General features: G+C 48.8%; 2 protein-coding genes across 2 annotated transcripts; both read left to right on the top strand.

Moving 5' to 3' along the window:
* Window positions 1–9,422: 9,422 nt before the first annotated feature.
* Window positions 9,423–11,303, top strand: LOC128905473 (transcription factor SOX-17-like). The gene is made up of 2 exons (XM_054191616.1): window positions 9,423–9,767; window positions 10,015–11,303. The coding sequence occupies exons 1-2, from the start codon at window positions 9,470–9,472 to the stop codon at window positions 10,935–10,937; spliced, it is 1,221 nt and encodes a 406-aa protein (XP_054047591.1). The 5' UTR covers window positions 9,423–9,469; the 3' UTR covers window positions 10,938–11,303.
* A 6,950-nt stretch (window positions 11,304–18,253) lies between these two features.
* Window positions 18,254–19,928, top strand: SOX17 (SRY-box transcription factor 17). Its single transcript, XM_054193372.1, has 2 exons — window positions 18,254–18,598; window positions 18,847–19,928. The coding sequence occupies exons 1-2, from the start codon at window positions 18,301–18,303 to the stop codon at window positions 19,767–19,769; spliced, it is 1,221 nt and encodes a 406-aa protein (XP_054049347.1). The 5' UTR covers window positions 18,254–18,300; the 3' UTR covers window positions 19,770–19,928.
* Window positions 19,929–22,138: the final 2,210 nt, after the last annotated feature.

The following is a 22,138-nucleotide window of genomic DNA, read 5'->3' as shown; positions in this document are numbered from 1 at the left end:
ATATTTTTTTTCATCGAATAAGTCGATAATGCATGTTTACGTATCATTTGTAGGTAACTATAAGCAGCAGTGGCTGCTTTTATTTAAGAAAACTTTGAAATGTGAAATTTGAAACTTCAGGCTGAGCCAATGACATAAATGTCTGTGGTTTATAAACACATGCATAAAATGAAGAAGCATTCTATCAAACGTTCTGCAACTTAAAGGTTTAGTGGAAATAATACCTATTGAATATTTCACCATTTTTGTGTGCTTAACAGTAAGAACTCTCTTGAGCCATAAGCATAAACCCTGTCTGCATCTGTCAAAGGGATTCCCCAGATTCCATACTCATGCCTGTATGTAATTTAGTAACTGAATAACTTTATCTTATCTTCTTGTTTCAATTTCAGATTAATTTGGTGCTCCTGTAAAGCAAAGTTCTTATAGGCTAGTGTGTAGCCAGTGCTGTGTTAAGAGTCAGTATCTACTTAGGGCAAGTTGATGGACCAGTGAGTCCCCATTAATATGGAGCCCTTCCAAAGACAGGTGATATATCCAACCTTACTTCCGTAATCACATATTTGAATAAAAGTTAGTTGACTGTATTTCAGAATGTTTCTGAAGCTACAGGCTGCAAAAAATATCCTAATAATTAGTTTGAAATCATTTGTGTAACTGCTAATTATCAACTTATACACAACGATTTCTTACCCAGATCAGATCTTTGTTGCTTGCGTTTTACTATTGAATTAGTCTGACAAGTGGCAAAAAACATGTGGCTGCACTGTTGCAAACCTGAAAGGGAGATTTAAAAATCCCCATCCAAGAAAAAAAAAATGATTGCACCAATAGATTTGCTTTTTATGGAAAGGAAATAATCAGTGCGGCCTGATTTTTACTTATCAGTAGCTCGGGTCTGTGCTGTGGCATCTACTGGCTGCTGGCTAGGAGCATCTGCAAAAAGAGAAACACTGAGGAAAGGTATTAATCAGTAATTAATAAACAAGCTTGTGAAGAATTAAGAAGACACTAAAAGCAAAAGTAGTAACAATAGTATTTCTTGATATTGAAGGAAGAAAAGGACAGATACCAGGAGGCATGCAACTGTACGTGATCTTTTAGTGCCAGAAACTCATGCTTGCTAATGTAACTACATCTCCATTAGCAAGGTTTTCCTGTTTAGATAGGCAGCAGCGTAGTTTTACTGCTAAATGGATCTTGTGTTTAGCTGGCATAAGATTAAAAAAAAAAGTAAAAAAAAACAAACCAAAAAACAACTTTTGCAGCTTTGTCAGGTTCTGAAAGCTGCAAAGAAACCTCTACATTATGCCCTGCTCCAAACATTGAGTGTGCACACACAGTCTGGCCCTGGAAGGAGCTGGAAGTGTTTCCTGACCAGGACATGTTCTAGTGTTAGCTATGAGCTCAGACTTTTCTGTTCTTAGTTGCAATGCAAGTTAGATTACTAAAGTTTTTCTGTTGGACTTTAAAGAATATACAAGAATTACTAATACTTTAGAAGGCTGGTTCTTCCCTTTGAGGAAAAATAAAGTGAGAAATGTCTTTGGAAAGTTTTAATTTTCTATTGAAAAAGTAATACTTTTCTTGGAAGAACTTAGCTTAAAATATTCAATGGCAATATATCACATATATAGCCTAACGAACAGAAATGAGAAGGCTACCTAGGACAATATAAAATGTTTCTATCTGTCAGTGACATGCTGCAGATATATGGCTGATTTCTTTCAGAAACGTTCCATTTGAAAGGCAGATGTAGCATCGTCTTCACTGAAGCACCTTTTGTGCTGCAGAAACTATGAATCAAGCAGGTACAGAATCCTTTACAGCTCTGTACTTTCCAGTTCTCGATATGTCTGTATGGCTCCCTTAACTGGCAGCTGCTCCTCCCAGAAGCTGTAGTTTTTAGAGGGGTAGTTCTGAGGCCCCAGCAGGTAGTAGGTTTGCTGCACTACAGAGGTTGGCGTTTGGGGAAAATGGGCTCCCTCTGGTGAGTGGTTGAGTGGTTGTCAAACGAACTACCTAGGTGTTTTGGCCAGTCTTAGTTCAGATTTTATTTTAAAATGGACTATCACGGTACTCGAGCACCCACATCCACTGGCATATAAAGTGTTGATGGCAACTGTCAACACTTGTTGTCTTTATTTCCTGAAGTGGCATAGGTCTTGCAGTAGTAAATCGTGCAATTTTTCACTAACTGGGAGGGGAAGGTAGGAGACTGACTGCTGGAAACAGATCCCTACGGCAAGTCAGGTATTACAGTTGTGTAGGATAATTTTGTCGTGCTTCAGTTCTAACTCTGGCCTTAGTAAATCACCAGTGTAGTTGGTTAATATTTCTTAGGCATTTTTCAGTTCATCCTGTGCTGAGAAACTTATTACCTTTACTTTTTGCAGGATGCTGGTCTGAACCAAAAAAAGCATGAATATGCTTTCTTTTGTAGCAAATTTATTTATACGCTTGTAAGCCCAGAAACTAAAGCTCTGTAGTCACCCACCTTGCTTCATTAATTCAAGCACCTCCAGGCTTTAATGGTAGAGGGCTGTCAACACAGTACATCTAGGTACTACATAAACTGTCTCCTAAAGAAGATTTGACTGAATTTTTAAAAGCTGAAAAGGTCGTTAAATTTATCATTGAAGCAAGGTTTCTAAATTAAATGTTCCTGCAACATTTACATCTAGAGCCCAGTTAAACAGGCATCCTATCTTAATGGAACTGGTAAACTGGAGATACCTAGGTAGAAATCATCTTAGATCTTGCAGGTTGTTTGCAGTAGGAGTGAGGATCTCTACTTCTTGATCTAGCTACAGAGTAGGTTTATTGAAATTCCTGGGTCTTTTTTTTTTAAAAAAAAAAGGTTTTCAGTTCTTTGTGATAACTGCTCTCTCATCCTTTCAGTAAATACCCTTCAAAGGGTGCTGTGAAGATAAAAAGGTGATGTTAAGGGGACAAAAGGAGGAGGAAAGGGGACTTTCAGTTCCAAGGTTTTATTCAAATAGAAATAGGCCACGCAAGTAAAATAGGTGTGACTGCTGAATCGCAGGGTAGATAATTCTAAACATATCTCAAGCCCAAGTAATAATAACTGGATTAAAAAAAAGAAAAGCTGTATTTCTTAACTTAGCTTGGAGGTTTCTACAGCTTAGTTGCTTTTTTATTTAATTGCTAGCTGTGTCAGGCATGATCCCATGAGGAGTTGTTCCCTTCTCTCTCACTGCTCAGTGGTAGTTAAAGGTGTTCAGAACATTGAATACTAATGGATTCTAAGCAGAGAAATTGTAGACTTCATTGTGCCCTGTAAAGCATGCAGATGTCTGGCACTGAAATTGCTGCAAGTTTGGTGAATAGTGTTAGAAACGCGATCAGATTGACTGCGTTGGATTTGGAAGATGTGCCGGTATCTTTTTCTTATAATCTACGACTTTATATGATGTGTCAATGGAACATCATTGGGATATTAATTAATCTTAAAATAATAAATTAATATTAAAAGAATAAATATTAAAATTAAAATTCACTTTATATATTAAGAGTACTCAACGAACATAAATATCAGAAAACTGAACACTTGCCGAATGCATCAAGAAATGAAAGCAAATTCATTTCCTGAACATTCCAGCTGCCTGATTTTTTTCCTTTTGTAATTAAATTATCTAGATAAATAAAAAAAAAAGTTGTAATGCACTTAATCACTGAATGTAATTGCAAAGATACAATGAAAATCCAGAGCATATTCACTGGGCAAATTTTAAAATTACAGCCTTAAACAATTTGATATTTTGATTTGAAAAAACAGCATCAGGTTTTGTATTCGTATGTCTTGGTTATAAAGAATGCCCTTTTTGGTGATGTAAGAAGAGATATTTTTTAACAACATTACTACTGCATCTAATATTAGGGAAGGAAAGGACAGCAGTGATTTTTTTTCTGAAAAATAAATTTATCATATTGTTCATCTTCGAAAAAGGTTTTATTCAGCTTTGGTGTTGTTGAGAGTTTAAATCCATTCTTAAATTTGTCTCTGATCTTACTTATTCATCAGAACTGCAGATGGCAAGCCATTGCAAGACGTTTGGATTTAGTCATTATCATTTAATAATTTTGTTAGCCTCACTAACATCCTTCTGCTAAACTGCTAGCATAGGATAATTTCCATATGCTAATATCCCAGATCATCTCTTCCGTGACTGTAAGCAATTGGCACGATGAAACAGTAACTGCCCAGCTCTGGGCCCAGGTAATTTCTCGTTTGTATAATGTAACAATTTTATTCTGGCTAAAGACAAAGAACTTTACACTTTTAATTTACTGTGAAATATTGCTACCTCTTAAAGAAAGCAATATATAAATACATGCTACAAGACTACAGTAGCATTATATATAGTAGCAAAGCCCACCTTCTAGAGAATATCTTATGATATTTGTTCTTCTGGCCTTGTTAAGGGTACTCTGGGAGCTAAGTGATGCCAACAGAGAAATTTATTTTGCTCCAGTGTAATTGTGATCAGCTTTTTAATTGTACAGTTACATGACTTGTCCTTTACTAGGCCATTACTTTAGCATCTAGCATGTCAGAATAAATATTATATTAGTACAAGTTTGCAGTAACTCCGCTGACATAAAACCAGCATAAATACAAACAGAGGCTAGGCCAAATTGTTTAGTTCAGTTCAGATCCCTGATCTTTTGGAGTGGCTCCAGCATTGTATAAAGCATTCTTTTTTTTTTCTTTTTTTCTTTTTTTTTTTTAATGACTTGTATGTACTTCAGTATGACAACTAACAAGATTTCTGTTCTTGGAAATTCAAGTGTAGGGGGGTTCTGCCTGACCCCAGCTATCATACTGCTTCATGGTCCCATGCAGCTCATTCTTAAACCGAAGGGCACCTACACTGTAATGAATTTGGGAACTCCTTATGTAGCAACAGGACTGTGATCTTAGTCTCATTAATTACTCTTTATATTAAAGCAGTAGATAAATTTGTGAATATAATGGGTGATGAGCCTTGGATCTAGATTACGTTGTTAGCAATTGGAGGAAAGTGCCTTTTCTAATCTTCGTTTCAGTGTCATTTAAACTGAGAAGCATTTGCCACTGACTTTATTGGCATTTGTTTGGTTCCACGTATTATCTATCTGGAATAGATGCTACAGGGAGTACCCAGCAGTCGTGTCAGTTAAACATGTCATTTCCCGTTGATTCCCATACATTTGATTTATGTCTTCAGACGGGGTTAGGGCGTTACAGCCGCGTTAAAGCCAAGCCCAAGCAGTCCCGTCGGCGGCAGAGTTAACTCCTTCCTGGGAGAAGGCACGGTGGAGCCTCTCCCCCGAACCTCAGGTCCTCCAGAGAGGGCTGCGGGGAAGCGGGATGACAGCGGGAGCGGAGGGAAGGGAAGCGGGATGACAGCGGGAGCGGCGGGGAAGGCGCCGAGCGAGGGGCAGGGCGCGGGAGACGGCGGGCGGCGGGGGCGGGAGCCGCGCTGCCTCCCGCCCGGGGGTGTCCCCCCGCGCCCTGCCCGGCACCGAGCCCGCCGGCCGCCGTGCTGGGGGGGACACTTCACCCCCAGCCTGCTGGCCGGGGCTGGTGGCTCGGCGCGGGGAGCCCACTCGTGTCCTCCGGGAAGCGAAAGAGCTCTTACCTCGGAGTGGGAGTCGCGCACATCCCTTCTCCCCACGCCGGGCGCCTTTCAGTCCTAAAATGCGGGGACACCGTTGCCTAACACACCGCAAAGCCGCCACGCACGGATGGTGCAGCTGACCGTGCGGGACTGTGGTGTTTCCGCAGCCTGTTGTCTGTGCCCCGCAGTGGCCGAGCCCAGGGCAGCGTACGGGACGGTACGTGCTCCCACTGAGGCGGCTCCGCTCTGGGTGCTGCGGGCTGTTACGAGCAGCAAGTTTTTGCGGGATTGGGTGTTTGTGCCCCTCTGTTAGAAAGCAATTTGCAGATTTGCGAACCGGTAACTTTTTAAATGTTAGGGACTATTACCTTGTTGTAAAGTATTTAACGTTCCTTCGACAGTTACAGAGTTTCTGAAAGGGGCATTTTTCATTTTTTGATTTTTTTCATTTCAATAGTGGGTAATTCCTGACCAGGGCCTCTCTGATCCACGCACTTTCCTAACGCAAAGTCCCGAAAAGTCTTCATTCGGGGAGATTTCTTGCACTATGCAGCGTTGTCGAGCTGGGCTGCTTTCATTAGCGGTTTTGAATTGCTTTAAAGAGGCAAAGCGTGTTGCCTTTAAATACACGTTAAAAAAAGGCTCTTGTCTTGAGAAACTGCTCGATTTGCAGGAAACCCTCCGGATGTTTGCTGCTTTTCATGTGGCATTTGTGGTCGGCTCTGATAACGCTGGGAGCACCACTTCCAACACCGCATTCTGTAATGGAACTTGAAATAGAAACACATCTCTCGCCGGAGGATCCCCGCTCCGCGCCCCCGCGCTGTGTACCGGCGGGTTTAAAAGGTCAATAAATCAGAAGGATGAACTCTCGGCGGCATTGTTAGGTTGGGAAAGTTAACGAATGACCCCAGGAGTCGTGCGACCACGAAGGTTTCGGGAGAGTCAGAAGAAGCTCTTTACTAAGCGCTTCAGGGAAGTGAGGTGTAAGCGGAGCGCGCAACTGGAGTCAGCGCTGTGCGGTGCGTTTTAAAGTTACAGTTCAAAAAATACCCTAAACAGTCAAAACAGAAATCGGGAAAAGAGGTGAGATAAACTATTTATGACATCAGGGCCACTGAAAGGGTCACAAACTGCCAACTTTTTCTGTACAAACCCGGGAGCTTTTACTTTCTCGGCTTAGATTCAAAACACACCTTTCTTTCTTTGATCCCAGATCAATGAGCTGTAGAAACAGTTTGCACAAATCTCCCAAACAAAGTCAGCGGCAGTTTGCTCAGTTTATTACCTCATGTTCATTATACAGAAAAACATTTTCTTTCCTGCTGAAAGTGACAGCCCCAAAATTGCCATAAAGTGTATTTGCAAGCAGTCCCTCTACTTGCTGAACTTTTTCAGCGCAAACTCTTGCGGGATTTGTTCCCTTGTCTCACGAAAAAGTTTCTGCTAAATAGAGTAAAAGGGACGGTTTGGCGTTTTAACAAGACCGGCTCGTGAAAAAGGTAATACTCTCTTCTGCTCGTTAAACTCCAGGGCGGTCAGTTTTGTCCGAGTCAGTAACACGGCGTGAGCTGGGAACTGGTCTGGGAGTCACTGGAAATGCACCGACTTCGTTAGGGCAGCGCATTGTTGCCTTCTTGGTTTTTGTTTTGCTTGGAAGTTATCTTGCTTTCTCCCTTTAGCTGAGAATTCTGTTCTCTGCGGGGAAAAATATGCACACTTTCCTCCTGCATGAGTTTACCTCAGACAGGACTCGGATTCTGTTGAATTCAGAGTTTTCTGTGGGTATCAACCATGCTTCGGTGCGTGTCCTGTCCCCGGGCAGCTGGCCTAGGATTAAGGGCTCTGACTCCCAGCACGTCGGGTCGGGAAATGTCACAACATCAGCCATAAAACTAAAGTCACTGGCACAACAGCATCAAAAGGGTATGCCCTAAGGTAGTGTCCCAAAGGCGTTGGACTAAAAACGGTTGAAAAAGCACTTAATTCCTAACGAGCGTTCCTGGTTATAATGGCCAGTGCTGTGATGGCCGTCGGCTTTGCGAGCGGAGTATGTCCCCATGAACTTATTTTACAACCAATTTTAAGTGCGTTATACTTTTGCAAGAATGGTGTTACTATATACTAGTATGAGACCAATTTACACATGCATATGTAGGAACATTGCTTTCGTGTCCGCTGCTTTTTACAGCATCTGTTAAAGGAAGAAAAGCAGAACCGTTTGAATCGCTGCCGCTCGTTGTTTTGGACTAGCGCCTTTGTTTGAACGGGGAGGAAAAAAAAAAAAAAAAAACTAAAACCTTCTCTTTGCTTGGTTTTAGGCAGATACTAGTCTTTTAGCAATAGTTTCCACTGCTTACAAGAGGGATAAATACAGGATAGCATCAGTCTGGAAATATCTCTCTTGTGTGTATATATATATATATATAATCGCTTATATACACACACACACAAACACACAAACACATATATATATATATATAAAATCTCTAACAAACAGAGGGGAGCAGAAAGTACAAATGCAGAAGTGCCTCAAGGATTACCCTCCTCAATGTTAGTCCAGGGCAGCTGCCACTCGCCACTGCCGCCTTCTTTTTCAGATATCTACTGTCTGTCCGGTGTAAAAGAGCAGGTTTTTCGTTGCACGGAACAGGAAATTCAATGATAGAATAAGTTAATGGTGATGCTGGCTCCATTAATTTAATTTCAGCGAGAATTCTTACGATATTTGTTTATTTGATCGAAGTGGCTACCCAAACAAAGGTGTCCTTAACCAAATAAACCTCTTTGATCTTCAGTTTAAAGCCAGCGGTTTCTCAAATAAGCATTGATGCATTTAATAGCACCACATAACAATGCAAATATTAATCAGACCGGCCATGAAAACGCCGTATTTTAAATTAGTTTGTACGGCAAATAAGAACGAAAATGGTAGCGAGGTAGAATTTGTGTTTGTTATGAAGTGAGGGACTTTTTACAAACATCTGTTTGTATTCACAGCTTATTTATTCAGGCAAATCAGAGAAATCCCGAAGGAGGCAATGCAACAAGCAGTATGTACTGCAAAGCTCAAATTAAATAATAACTAAGTCAACTTGGGCTACAGGCAATAAATATTAGCGCTTTTGTCAAGTACTGAATAACTTTAACACGACGTATGAAAAAGTGGGATGGGATTCATTTCCTAGGCTTTACTGTGGATTCAGCATGCTACTGTCCCACGCAGTTTACATCTTTCGTGGGTTTAGGGGCTCAAATTTGCTAAGGCAGCACTGGAAGGTAGGAAGCAGATGATGACTTGGCTTATTCTTCCCAAGTTACATTCCAAGTCTGCCTACCAAAGAAGCTCCTTGTGTCCCTCCGGGCGTCACGGGGTGTCTAAGTACGGTGGGAAATAATCTGTCCCTTCCACATCTTTCGTGTCTCCTCCGGTCAGGGTTGTCCCTTTCTGGCCAGGCCGGTGACGGGTGGGTATTTGCCGGCTACAGGACGCTGGCGCACTGTGGGCTGGTCCCTGCTGCAACTGCGGGGAGCAGGGATGGAGTCCCCGCTTACGAATGCGCTGTAGGTTTCCCCAAGGGACCCCCCCAGTTCGTTGGGGCGGGGGCGACGCTGCCCGCGCCGGGCCCCGCAACCTGCTCAGGTGCCGCGTCGGGCCGGGCCGGGCGGAGCCCCGGGGCCGCCCCGCGCCCCAGCGGGAGCCGCCGCCGCCGCCGTCCGGCGCCGCGCCCGCCCCCGCGGCCCTATTGGCCGCGCCGCAGCTCAAATAGGGCCGGGCGGCGGCGGCGGGCGGCAGCAGCGAGCGCGGTCCGAGCGCCGAGCCCGTCCCGCCGGAGCGTCCCGAGATGAGCAGCCCCGATGCGGGCTATGCCAGCAGCGACGACCAGGCGCAGGGGCGGTGCTCGCTGCCCATCATGATGCCGGCCGTGGGTCCCTGCCCCTGGGCAGAGTCGCTGAGCCCGCTGGGCGAGGCGAAGGCGAAGGGCGAGGCGGCGCCGTCGGGGGCGGCGGGCGGCCGGAGCAAGAGCGAGGCGCGGATCCGGAGGCCCATGAACGCCTTCATGGTGTGGGCGAAGGACGAGCGCAAGCGGCTGGCGCAGCAGAACCCGGACCTGCACAACGCCGAGCTCAGCAAGATGCTGGGTGAGCGCGGGCGGGGGGGGTCCCGGCGGGCGGAGTGTCCCCGTGTCTCGGCCGGCGGGTCCGGGCTGCGGGCGGGGGTCGGGGGCACCCGGGGGTGGGCGGGACGGGAATGCCGTCGGGCGGGTGCAGGGGCGAGGAGCCGGCGGCCGGCCGGGTGTCGGGATCCGGTGTGCGGGAGGAGGCAGCGGCGCCGTCGGGGCCGGGCGCTGTCGGTGGGCGTGCGGTGTGACGGTGCCGTTGTGCGCAGGTAAATCGTGGAAGGCGCTGTCGCTGTCGGAGAAGCGTCCGTTCGTGGAGGAGGCGGAGCGGCTGCGGGTGCAGCACATGCAGGACCACCCCAACTACAAGTACCGGCCGCGGCGGCGGAAGCAGGTGAAGCGCCTGAAGCGGGTGGAGAGCGGCTTCCTGCAGCACGGCCTGGCGGAGGCGGCGGGGCCCGGGCTGGGCAGCGAGGCCGGCGGCGGCGGCAGGATGTGCGTGGAGGGCCTGGGCCTGCCCTACGCGGAGCAGGGCTACGCGGCGGCGGGCGCGGGCCACTACCGGGACTGTCCGCCGCTGGGCGCCGGGTTCGACGGCTACAGCCTGCCGACGCCGGACCCGTCGCCGCTGGACGCGGCGGAGAGCGAGGCGCCGTTCTTCGCGGCGGGGCTGCAGGAGGAGTGCTCGCTGGTGCCCTACGGCTACGCCCCGCACCCGGCGGCCGAGTACCCGCCGGCGGCGGCGGCGGCGGCGTCCGAGAGCCCGGCGGGCGCGGCGCTGCGGCGGCACCTGCCGCCCGGCGAGGCGCTGGTCCCGGGCGGGTCGCTGCAGGGTCTGCTGGGCTGCCCGGCGCCGCTGCACGCCTACTACGGTCAGGCGTGCCAGCCGCCGGGCCCGGGGCGCGGGCCGCCGCCGCTGCCGCCGGGGGCGGTGGGGCAGCCGTCGCCGCCGCCCGAGGCGGCGCCGTGCCGGGAGCAGCTGGAGCACTTGCCGCAGGAGGAGCTGCTGGGCGAGGTGGACCGCACCGAGTTCGAGCAGTACCTGCGCTTCGCCTGCAAGCCCGAGCTGGGGCTGCCCTTCGCGGGCCACGAGGCGTCCGGGCTGGCGGCGCCCGAGGGCGCGGGGCCCATCTCCTCGGCCGTGTCGGACGCCAGCACGGCCGTCTACTACTGCGGCTACCCCGACGTGTGAGGGACTGGCTCGGGGCCACGCCACGGACTGGCGGGGGGGCGCCCGGCCCCGCTCCTATTTATGTAATTTATTTGAATCTTGAGAACTGACAGGGTATCCGGGACCTGCTCGAGGTTTAAAAAGCGACGCGCCTCTCGCTGTCCAGGTGGTGCGGGTCTTACCATCGCTGTCCGACAGTGACGTGTAAAACTGTTCCTGCTGTGGAATCATCATACTAGTTACACACGTGGGATACAATTTCTGAGATCTTGTTAAGAGATCCATATGCTTTTGTAATGTTGTACAGAGTGCTGGTTTTTATATGTTGGATTTGTACAGGATAATTTTGCACTTTTACAAATAAAGGGAAAATAATAAAAATGGTCACTGATATCTCGTCAAAGAGATATTATCGTCCTTTGTAATCGATTATTACTGCTTTTAAAACTACTTTAACTAATGTCCATTGCACTAAGCATTAGGTCGTGTCGCCCTTCCTATAGATACAGTCTTCTTCCGTCTCTCTTGCTCAAATTATAAACAAGACTTTAAGCATTCAAAAACCGTCTACTCCACGTTTTTATGTAATTATTTGAAAACAAACAAGTCTATTGGAGGTTTCTTAGACGGTTAATTAATATGGCTGAATAAAAAAAATGTTGCGACGTATTTTATGTTTGAGGTGTAAAACGACTATAAGAAAGCTCTTACTGAAGTAGGTTAGGGTTTGGGTCTGTTTTTAACGTAATCGTGGGCACACTGGATGTCATTACGAATAGCACCTTGCTGAAATGTCCGGATCAGCGCTGGTTAAAGCACCTCCACGTAGAGAATGTCTTTCGTGTCCCAGTAGCTGCCCTTGCTGTGCCGGGGAAGGCGGTGGCCGCGGGGGGTACCAGATCTGCGCTGCGGAGAACGGGAGCAGTAAATCAGGGTTCAAAGTAGGTGAAAAATTTCGACACGAGCCTCTGAAGGGGGAATGGGGGCGGGGGGGCGGAGCGGCCAGGAGCAGCCCGCTCGAGCACCCAACCACGGCGGGACCTTCAACCATACGTCAAAGAATCTTCCCTTTTCTTTCCTAAAGAGACTCCTTGTGCCACGTAATCGCGGCTATAGACAGAAATATCTTTGTGATTGACAAATATGCGCCCTGCAGTTAAGCTTCCGTGGAAAAAAAGGCGTTTTCGTTTAGATGGTAGGACTGAGTCCAGCTGTGGGGTGGGACTGATAAATTCATTATGTTTATTACTTAAATCGCGGGGAGGGGGGAATAGTCATCTGGGTCGTTTGCTTCCTAAGATAAAGCTGTGGAACTGAGCCCTGAGGAGGAGGGAACCGGGGCCGAAGTGTCAGACGTGCCCACTGATTAACCTGTCTTCCACGAAGACGGGAAATTAAATTGGGTGCATTTTCAAATTACATTTAAAGAGGCTTATGTTTGTACCGGTGAAAGATAAAATAGTGTACACAGACCCAGATGTAAGCTGGGTCACTGAGCTTCGACCGTAGCCTCATTGGCAAAAATTGAATATGTAATTGCATACTGTTAGTGAGTCTTGCATTAAAATGCGTTCAAACCCTTAGTATTCTCTAAAATAGTCTACCCTGCAGTTTCTTAATCTTCCCATTTTACTTTTCAAGCAGTCTTCAAATCTCTAAGGTATGTCTAAAATACTCACCCTGACACTCTCTCCACTCCTCTTCCACATGTACATGAGAAAAGCTATGTATTCCTGAATGAGGTGGTACCTCAGGACGAGGACATTAGATGTCTTCTTGATACTTTAATTTGGAAAAAAAGTTATAACGTGTTCCTTAGCATAGACATGTAAACCCAGTAAAGAAATATGCATGTGAAATTATGGTTTTGTATTGGTTGAGTTTTCCTTTTATTATACAGCTTCTACCTACAGGATTAAATTGAATGAATTTGCCCTTCTCGCACAGGTTCACAGCTTTCTGGAGGAAAACCCTTTTCGTTGTTTTTGGAAATAAATCATTATTATACTTTTGATAAGTTTGGCCACCATTTCTTGTGATCTTTCAATTAGGTGCAGGTTTTGGTCTCCTCATCTCTCCTTCACCCCAACTTGTCAAACAGTTGAAAGCTGAAGTGAACTTGAAACTGTAAGTGGATTCATGATGGAGGTTGAAAACCTACTTAATTTCTGTAATAATACTGGAAGTGATTTACAATAAATAAATGTATAGATTTTGGAATAAGGGTTGGCCAGCATAATGGTCTTGGGTGACAAATAGTGGGTGATGATGGTGTATAAGCAGATCTTACAACAACTCTTTGCATAGAGCTTTTGCAGACTCAAATCTAAGGAGCATTATTTCCTGTGTGTATCCAGATATGTAGTTTCTTTCCCCTCCTCCCTTCCTGGGAGAAGATCTGAACCTTCTGTAACATGTCTAAAATGTGGCAGGTTTATGCACTGCCAATATAGTTGGAGGAAAATTTTCTGAAGCTCCATCCAAGCCCTATTTTCCATAAAGCATGTCTTGACTTTCCAATTATAAATGATCTACAACTAAATCTGTCCTGTAGGCCTTTTGAAAACGGTAAACCTTTCTCATGTTCCATGAATGCCCATGATAATTGGGTATTAAAAGAAGGACTGATTAATAATCTTTGGCAAGTATTTTCCATGGCACGGTTCTGGCAGTCAGGCGGTCGCTACCTGCCTCAGGAGGCTGCGTGTGCCACAGCCCAAGGTGATCCATGGCCTTGTCACTTTGCCACTCTCTTCACGCAGAGCTGAGGTCTGCCACTGCTACCCTCTTCCCAGCACTGAAGCCAGGGCAATTCAGTCCCTGGAAACTGCAAATGCTCTTCCCTTAGGTTTGCTCCTCGTTTCACCAAGAAGACAGGGTGACATCTTTACATGCCTCTGACCTTGCCAGAACAGTTGCTCCCCAGTTAAAAAATGGCTTTAGCAGGGCAGTGCCTTCAGGCCCCTTCCCACAGGGGCGTTGAGTGCTCTCTGCAGCTCACTTAGGCCACTTGGGCCCAAAAGGTATTCAGCTCTTCTTTTTTTGTCCCTCTCTTACCAATTCATTGTGTTTCAACAGGTCCCTAGTCGGATCTTGATTTTTCCTAACACAGCCAAGCTCCTTATGTGGGTGTCACACTGCAATCAGAAGACATGTGGTCTGGTTTTCGGTTGGTTTGTTTTAATTTTATTTTTTTCCGGACTCTGTGTGTGCTCTCTGTTCCTTACCAATTACGTAAATCGGTAGAAAAGTAAGTAGGCCTAGTCTGAGAGAAAGAGATTTCAGACAAAGGTGCTAAATGAAAACCAGCTTGAGGTTCATCTACACAGGGCAGGTGGTGGGGAAAATTCAGGAGGCAAGAATAAAACTACACTTGCTAGTGGAAGGTAACTGGGACCGGAAATGTCAGGAGCAGTGGTCTTGTGCTCTGAAAAAACAACTTAGCAGGTTTCTGTCCGTTTCTGGTAGCTGTACACTTTTCAAATCAGAGAGTAGTCCATAGAAGACATTCGCAGCAATACTGCTGCAGGATTTCTCCTCATAGACAAGTTTTATCTATTTATGTGGCGACCCTACTCTTGTTTTGAAATAAATGCCTTCCCTGTCTCCCCAACTCGTTACGTTGCCTATGAAAGACATACAAAAATCCTGCCTTTAGCATGCCCACGCGGGGAAGGCGTGCTGAAAACCACAGCCAGCCACACAGGAGTGGGTAACGGCACCGGTGCAAACAGCACCGGGACACCTAGCGTGGGCGACAGCGACAGGTCGTTTGCAACCTGTGACAAGCCTAAATGAAACCAGCACGGTGCCGAAGCGGCCGGGGGGGGCGGGGGGAGCGGAAGGGGACGGAGGAGGCTTGTGTAGGGTCCCCGGCGTTACAACAACCGTCGAGTTACCGTCATCCCCCTCCCGGGACCCCCCGCCCGTGTCCCGCCGCGGCTCCGCCTGCAGCTCGGCGTGGCCCGCTCTTCGCAGCCCGTGGTGAGAGCCGGCTGCGGGGCCGGGGCCGCACCGCTGCGAGCCCCCCGCGGTCCTCCGGGCTTTGCTTGCCCTTGAGACCCGCTGCCAAATTCGGTGGCAATTGCCTAACGATTCAAATACGACAGACAAGCAGTACAAATATAGAATCACAGGATGGTTTAGGTTGGAAGGGTCCTTAAAGATCACCTAGTTCCAACACCCCTGCCATGGGGGGGTTGGAACCAGACCCTAGTCCCACTAGACCTCCTCAAATCTCCTCTGATCCTTTACTTAGATGTCAGCGTTGCATCAGGGCCTGGCAGTGGCTAATTATGTCTGTCTTGCTGCACCGAGTAGCTTGTGTTATAGACGGGTCTGTAAATTCCGGTACTTACATACCCACGTATGCTTAAGGTTAAACAGACAATTATTGTGTTGACTAATTAAAAGCCTGCAAGGTCAGAGCGCAATTGCCCTGCTTCGGTTCACAGTCTACAAAAAGGGGACAGTTTCTTTCACCTTCAGTGTGTTGGAAGAGAGGCTCTTAAATACGGGAACCATCTCTGCATCTGACTTGGTGCACTGGCCAGTCAAGGCTTCTCGCAGACTGCTACTTTTTGATACTGTAACTGTATGTATTTGCACCCTGAGTGATTTACTCAGGAGATCATAGGAGATCTGTGGCATAAAGAGATTTCAACTAAGATGTGGATCCTGGCCCAGAGCAAGAGCAGCTATGTCATTCTCCTTGCACCTCTCGTGGCAGCTGAATGACTTCTCTCCAGTTTGGATGCTGCTGAATCTGTCTTCCGTTTCATTCATTGGGCTGGAAAAACACCCCAAAGCCCGCACTTTATAAAGAAAAAAAAAAAAAGAAGAAATGGACGTCAGCGGGAATAAGCAGTTTTTACCCTGTAAAACGAGAGGTTATGAAGGCGTTGGCACTCGTGTAGGAAAAGGGTAAATTACTTGTTTCCTCCCCCTGCTCAAAGAGCGGTGCGGAGCCATCCGGACCCCGCTGCTGTCGACACGGATGATCTGTTCTCACTCCGGATAGCCGTGTCCCACAGGCGCTTGTGGAGCCCCAAGGCTGAAAACCGGGTGGGATTACACGTTTACAACATTTTACTTCTGAACCTCGTTTCAAAGCCACATTTATTTTGAGGAGTATGTGATTTATTTGCCGCCTCTCCTAATGTCCTTTCTTTACGTTGCCGAATCTTTATTTTCGGCGCTCGGAAATCATTCGTACTTGGGGGAGCTGCTGCTGGCGATGATGATCTGTAAAGCCGCTTTATGGGACAGGCCTTATAACCTCATGCTGTCAAGTTTTTACGTGTCGTGAATAAATTGCGTGACGTGACCCCAGCTGGCCGGACGGTGCTGTGACCCGCAGAGCTACGATTTGACCCGTCCGATCCATTTCGTGTCTGCCGAAGAAAACCTGCAGCGTGTTCCCGAGAGGCTGCGTGTCTCCTGCCTAAATACTCGGCATCCATCGCCCCAGCGCGCTCCAGACAGGGAGAGCGGGCGCCAGTTCCTGAGCTACCCGGGCTGGTAGAGAAGGATCCATGGGGCGACCCGCCGCCGCCAGCGCTCGCCCGGCGGCCTCCTGGCGGCAAAGCCCGCGGTGGTCGCTCTGTCCCGCTGCCAAACGGCGCGAACGGCAGGTGCCGGGGCGGGCACGAAGGGGTGAAATCAGAGGACGGGCAGCGGTGCGGCTCCGGGCTCGAAAGCAGCCCACTAAAAGCGAGGCGGAGTTACAAGGCAGGTCCTGTGTCCCCTGCCGCTGTCCTTGAGGATGTCAAATTGAGGATGTCAAAGCCTAAAATTCGACTCCCAACTATAGCAGGGAACGAGGAGACTGCATGCTTCTATACTAGGGAAATTTTAAGTACGTATCTAAAGAATACAAGTGATAATTTTTATGTGTGTGTTTGTTAAAAACTGGAGCGGAGAAACTATTCTTTCCTGTAATTTAAGGGGGTTTAATATAAACATATTCAGCTAATTTCTGTCCGAAGGGATTTCTGTCAGACTTAAGTTGACAACATTATCATTATTAACATTAAGTGGCCGCTTGATCGTTTCTCGAGTATGTATTCCGCCCCCCGGCCCCTTCCCAGCCTGCGGGCATTTATATTCGCTTCTCCCGGTTCCCAGTTCCATACTTCATGTGGAAGACGAAGGGCTAAATAACTCACGTCAGCGCCGTTCTTTGTTAAGAGCTAACATAAAATTATTTAGTCTCGACTTCAAGCGAAGCACGAACACAGAGGTACCGGGTAGAAATTGCAAGAAGCCTTAAATAATTCCTGTGTCGGTCGGTGGAGAGAGGACAGGGGATTGCCCGAGGGCAGGGAGCTGCCGGGGGTGCTCCCGCCGCCCCTCCCTTCCCAGGGGTCACCGCACCTCCAGAGAGGCTGGAACACGGGAAAACGCGGCTTATTGGAAGGGAAAAAAAAAAAAAAAAAAAGGCGTTATCCTTAACGGCCGGCAAACTTAATTAATGAGGCCTCGATTTAGTCAGGTTCCCCCCCTCCACCCCGCCTCCGATAACTGCACAGCCCTTTATTTAAATAAGAAGCTGTAATTTCAGGGATGTTTTCAGCTTGTAGAGTTACGCTGGGTAACAAAATGGTCCAACAAATACATCCCAGGTCATGCCAAGGTTGCAGATCGCTCGGCTGCTCGTTTACGGGCAAACTTGTTATGCATCCACCCTGCATGAAATACGGCACTGACAAAATACCTTCCGCGGTACGCAATGAAAAATAGGATCATTGGTACGATTGAAAATACGATTAAATACCAGAAAGCTTAAAATGGAAAGATTCTTACAGCTGATGAGCATATGCCATTTATCAGGACCACTCTTGCAATGATGACAGTCGGAGAGTAATAAAAGTAATTCGCAAAATAACCCAAAAAGACCTTTTTAGGAAAAAAAACCCAGTATTTTCTTCACAGCCTTTCTAAATACTCTGATGAGCTTCCGAGGGTCGGCTTAATTTTGAACGCGACGTGGTTTAATGAAACCAATTTGCCAAAGAGGCAAAGCCCAGGGAGAAAGGCAGGAGAGGGCCCCACGGAGCAGCCACGGTGACAGCCGCGACAGCCGGGAGCGCGGATGCACCGCAGCATCTCCGCGTCGCCACCGCAGGACAGCCGGTTGTGGCTGGGCCGCGGGAGCTGCACCGGGCCCCGCAACCTGCTCAGGTGCCGCGTCGGGCCGGGCCGGGCGGAGCCCCGGGGCCGCCCCGCGCCCCAGCGGGAGCCGCCGCCGCCGCCGTCCGGCGCCGCGCCCGCCCCCGCGGCCCTATTGGCCGCGCCGCAGCTCAAATAGGGCCGGGCGGCGGCGGCGGGCGGCAGCAGCGAGCGCGGTCCGAGCGCCGAGCCCGTCCCGCCGGAGCGTCCCGAGATGAGCAGCCCCGATGCGGGCTATGCCAGCAGCGACGACCAGGCGCAGGGGCGGTGCTCGCTGCCCATCATGATGCCGGCCGTGGGTCCCTGCCCCTGGGCAGAGTCGCTGAGCCCGCTGGGCGAGGCGAAGGCGAAGGGCGAGGCGGCGCCGTCGGGGGCGGCGGGCGGCCGGAGCAAGAGCGAGGCGCGGATCCGGAGGCCCATGAACGCCTTCATGGTGTGGGCGAAGGACGAGCGCAAGCGGCTGGCGCAGCAGAACCCGGACCTGCACAACGCCGAGCTCAGCAAGATGCTGGGTGAGCGCGGGCGGGGGGGGGTCCCGGCGGGCGGGGGGTCCCCGTGTCTCGGCCGGCGGGTCCGGGCTGCGGGCGGGGGTCGGGGGCACCCGGGGGTGGGCGGGACGGGGATGCCGCCGGGCGGGTGCAGGGGCGAGGAGCCGGCGGCCGGCCGGGTGTCGGGATCCGGTGTGCGGGAGGAGGCAGCGGCGCCGTCGGGGCCGGGCGCTGTCGGTGGGCGTGCGGTGTGACGGTGCCGTTGTGCGCAGGTAAATCGTGGAAGGCGCTGTCGCTGTCGGAGAAGCGTCCGTTCGTGGAGGAGGCGGAGCGGCTGCGGGTGCAGCACATGCAGGACCACCCCAACTACAAGTACCGGCCGCGGCGGCGGAAGCAGGTGAAGCGCCTGAAGCGGGTGGAGAGCGGCTTCCTGCAGCACGGCCTGGCGGAGGCGGCGGGGCCCGGGCTGGGCAGCGAGGCCGGCGGCGGCGGCAGGATGTGCGTGGAGGGCCTGGGCCTGCCCTACGCGGAGCAGGGCTACGCGGCGGCGGGCGCGGGCCACTACCGGGACTGTCCGCCGCTGGGCGCCGGGTTCGACGGCTACAGCCTGCCGACGCCGGACCCGTCGCCGCTGGACGCGGCGGAGAGCGAGGCGCCGTTCTTCGCGGCGGGGCTGCAGGAGGAGTGCTCGCTGGTGCCCTACGGCTACGCCCCGCACCCGGCGGCCGAGTACCCGCCGGCGGCGGCGGCGGCGGCGTCCGAGAGCCCGGCGGGCGCGGCGCTGCGGCGGCACCTGCCGCCCGGCGAGGCGCTGGTCCCGGGCGGGTCGCTGCAGGGTCTGCTGGGCTGCCCGGCGCCGCTGCACGCCTACTACGGTCAGGCGTGCCAGCCGCCGGGCCCGGGGCGCGGGCCGCCGCCGCTGCCGCCGGGGGCGGTGGGGCAGCCGTCGCCGCCGCCCGAGGCGGCGCCGTGCCGGGAGCAGCTGGAGCACTTGCCGCAGGAGGAGCTGCTGGGCGAGGTGGACCGCACCGAGTTCGAGCAGTACCTGCGCTTCGCCTGCAAGCCCGAGCTGGGGCTGCCCTTCGCGGGCCACGAGGCGTCCGGGCTGGCGGCGCCCGAGGGCGCGGGGCCCATCTCCTCGGCCGTGTCGGACGCCAGCACGGCCGTCTACTACTGCGGCTACCCCGACGTGTGAGGGACTGGCTCGGGGCCACGCCACGGACTGGCGGGGGGGCGCCCGGCCCCGCTCCTATTTATGTAATTTATTTGAATCTTCTCGTGTGAGAGTTTTACAAACCCCGTCTGGGCGGAAATATTCTACTATCGTGCAGATTAAAAGCATGGTTCAAACTGTTTTTCGAGTGGTGTGCCAGCGTGTTAACATCTCTTTTTATGTCCATGCCCAAAATTACCATTATTTTTGCAACATCAGCACTGTTACTTGTTTGCCCAGAAGACTTTTTTATTAACTGTTTTAACTATACTTTATTTATCCTCTTTTTTGTACTTCAGGCAAATAAATTTATGTACGTCTGTTTCTGTCATCCTTCTTGGTCATATGGCCCTTTAGGGCGACTAATATGAAGTTAAATCAGTCATGCCCTAAGGTGCAGTCAGTAAAGGGGAATGCAGATACTGTGTGACACTCTCTTTCACCATGACAATAGCTCTAAAATGGTCTTCAGGACCAAAGAAGTTTGTTCCCACATGTGGCTGTGTTCTTGTTACATAGCTGAATGGCTGCACCGGTGCTGCTGTTGTCTCTTGGAGTACAGAACGTGTGGTTGTACTTAACTGGGTTTTTTTTGTAGGTTTCCTTCTGGTTTGTAAGTGCCAACAGGAATTTGCAATTGTCATTAATGCACCGGGAAAAACCTTCTCCCAGAAACTATAGTCTCAATAATGAAAGAACCTAGGTAAGTTTAAGACACTATTTTTAAAGTGTGCTTGGAAGCCCATTGGTTTTGGGTACTTGTGAAGATGATTTTGCTTTACATACTGATTTCTGTTTGAATCAAATGATTCACAAATAGCATCGGTACAAATTCTTTTCCTTTCTGCCACCTACCTTCACGTAGGTTAACACCATTTTGTGGCATGAAGTTCAGGTTTATGTTAGTAAGGAGATAAAACAATGCAGCCGAAATGCTCACTCAGTTGTTCTCAACTGCCAGTATCAATTAGCCATTAAAATGGGAGGGTTTTTTTATCATGTTCAGCTGTACTGCTCTGACATTTCTGCCAATGTAAGAGTACAACTACATCTTATCCTCATCGTTAACACTGTCAGGTAAGCATAAAGCTAACAACTGTTCTGATGTCTCTCTTCTGTTTGGAAGATGTTGGTTGGGGTCAACCTGTAATAACTGTAGTAGAGATTTTAAAATATTTTAATTTGCAAATGACAGTTCAGAAGTGATATAAATTTTGTTTGTATTGCTTTTTTTTTTCTTATATTGATTCATTGCAGATGTCCTGAGACCTATTTTTTCTCTATAATACGGTAGTATTATAGCCACAGTACCTAGATAAAAGACGTTATAAAACTTAAAAAAAATTGTCCAGTGAAAGAAAAGTAAGGAAGGAAAGTAAACTTAATTTAGGAAATCTCAAAGTAAGGTTAAACAAAGAACTTTCAGAATTAAGGCTACCAGTGCAGCTCTAACTTTAAGTAATGCTATGATATAGGTACTAATTGTAAATGATATACACATTTTCTATGGAACTCCCAGTTAATCCATATCTTACACAGAAATGCTACATGAGCGCTGAAGCCAAAACGCTCTGTAACTCTAGCACAGCACTTTTTCCTTCACAAGTTGAATTCCCCTTGCCTTCAGTTGCAGTTAGTAGAGCTCAATGCTTCTGCACATCGTCCCTAAGTTGATTACTTGGTGAAATGTGGGAGACTGGTGTGATACAATCAGTCTCAAAGAAAATCTGTTATTACGTAGAACTTTGACTGTAGTATTTATGGGATGCAGTGCTCTATCACTAAATTGCTTTAACCTTGAGGTGACCATTTTCCTGCCTCATTTGATCTCTCCTCTTGCTGATCCCTTCTTCATTTGCTGTCTGTCTTCTAATACTGATTTCTTCCTAGAATGTTGTCCATCATCTGCATGAAATGAAGCAGCAACTGAGGAGTGCCTCATCAAATAACAATATTTATCTTCTGCTATATGAGCCTGTATTTTGAACTGCTACAAGGTGAAGGCAGGAACAAATATTGTCAGTGGGTTTTTGAGGTAATAGTGCAGGACAAAAAAATGATGCTGGTGCTATGGAATAATTGGTTCAATGCCTGTTTCTGGCATGACAACTGTTAATTTGCTTCTGTCTTTTTTTTGTGCCTTTCCTTTTGCTACAGTCTTCTGCTGTACTCTTTGCCTAGTTTATGTTCCTTTTGTTGCTCACATTAGCATTTTTCCTTTTCCATAACAGCCTAAACACTCCTACCTGGTTTGTATATCCTCTTTCCATTGTCAAAATACCAAACTTTTTCCCTTTGTCTGAAATCTACCCATATTCGGACCCTTGCCTTAGTTGCTTGGCTTTTTTTAA

The sequence above is a fragment of the Rissa tridactyla genome, chromosome 2, assembly GCF_028500815.1.
Source record: "Rissa tridactyla isolate bRisTri1 chromosome 2, bRisTri1.patW.cur.20221130, whole genome shotgun sequence".
Lineage (NCBI taxonomy): Eukaryota > Metazoa > Chordata > Aves > Charadriiformes > Laridae > Rissa > Rissa tridactyla.
This window is presented reverse-complemented; position numbering and strand designations above follow the sequence as displayed.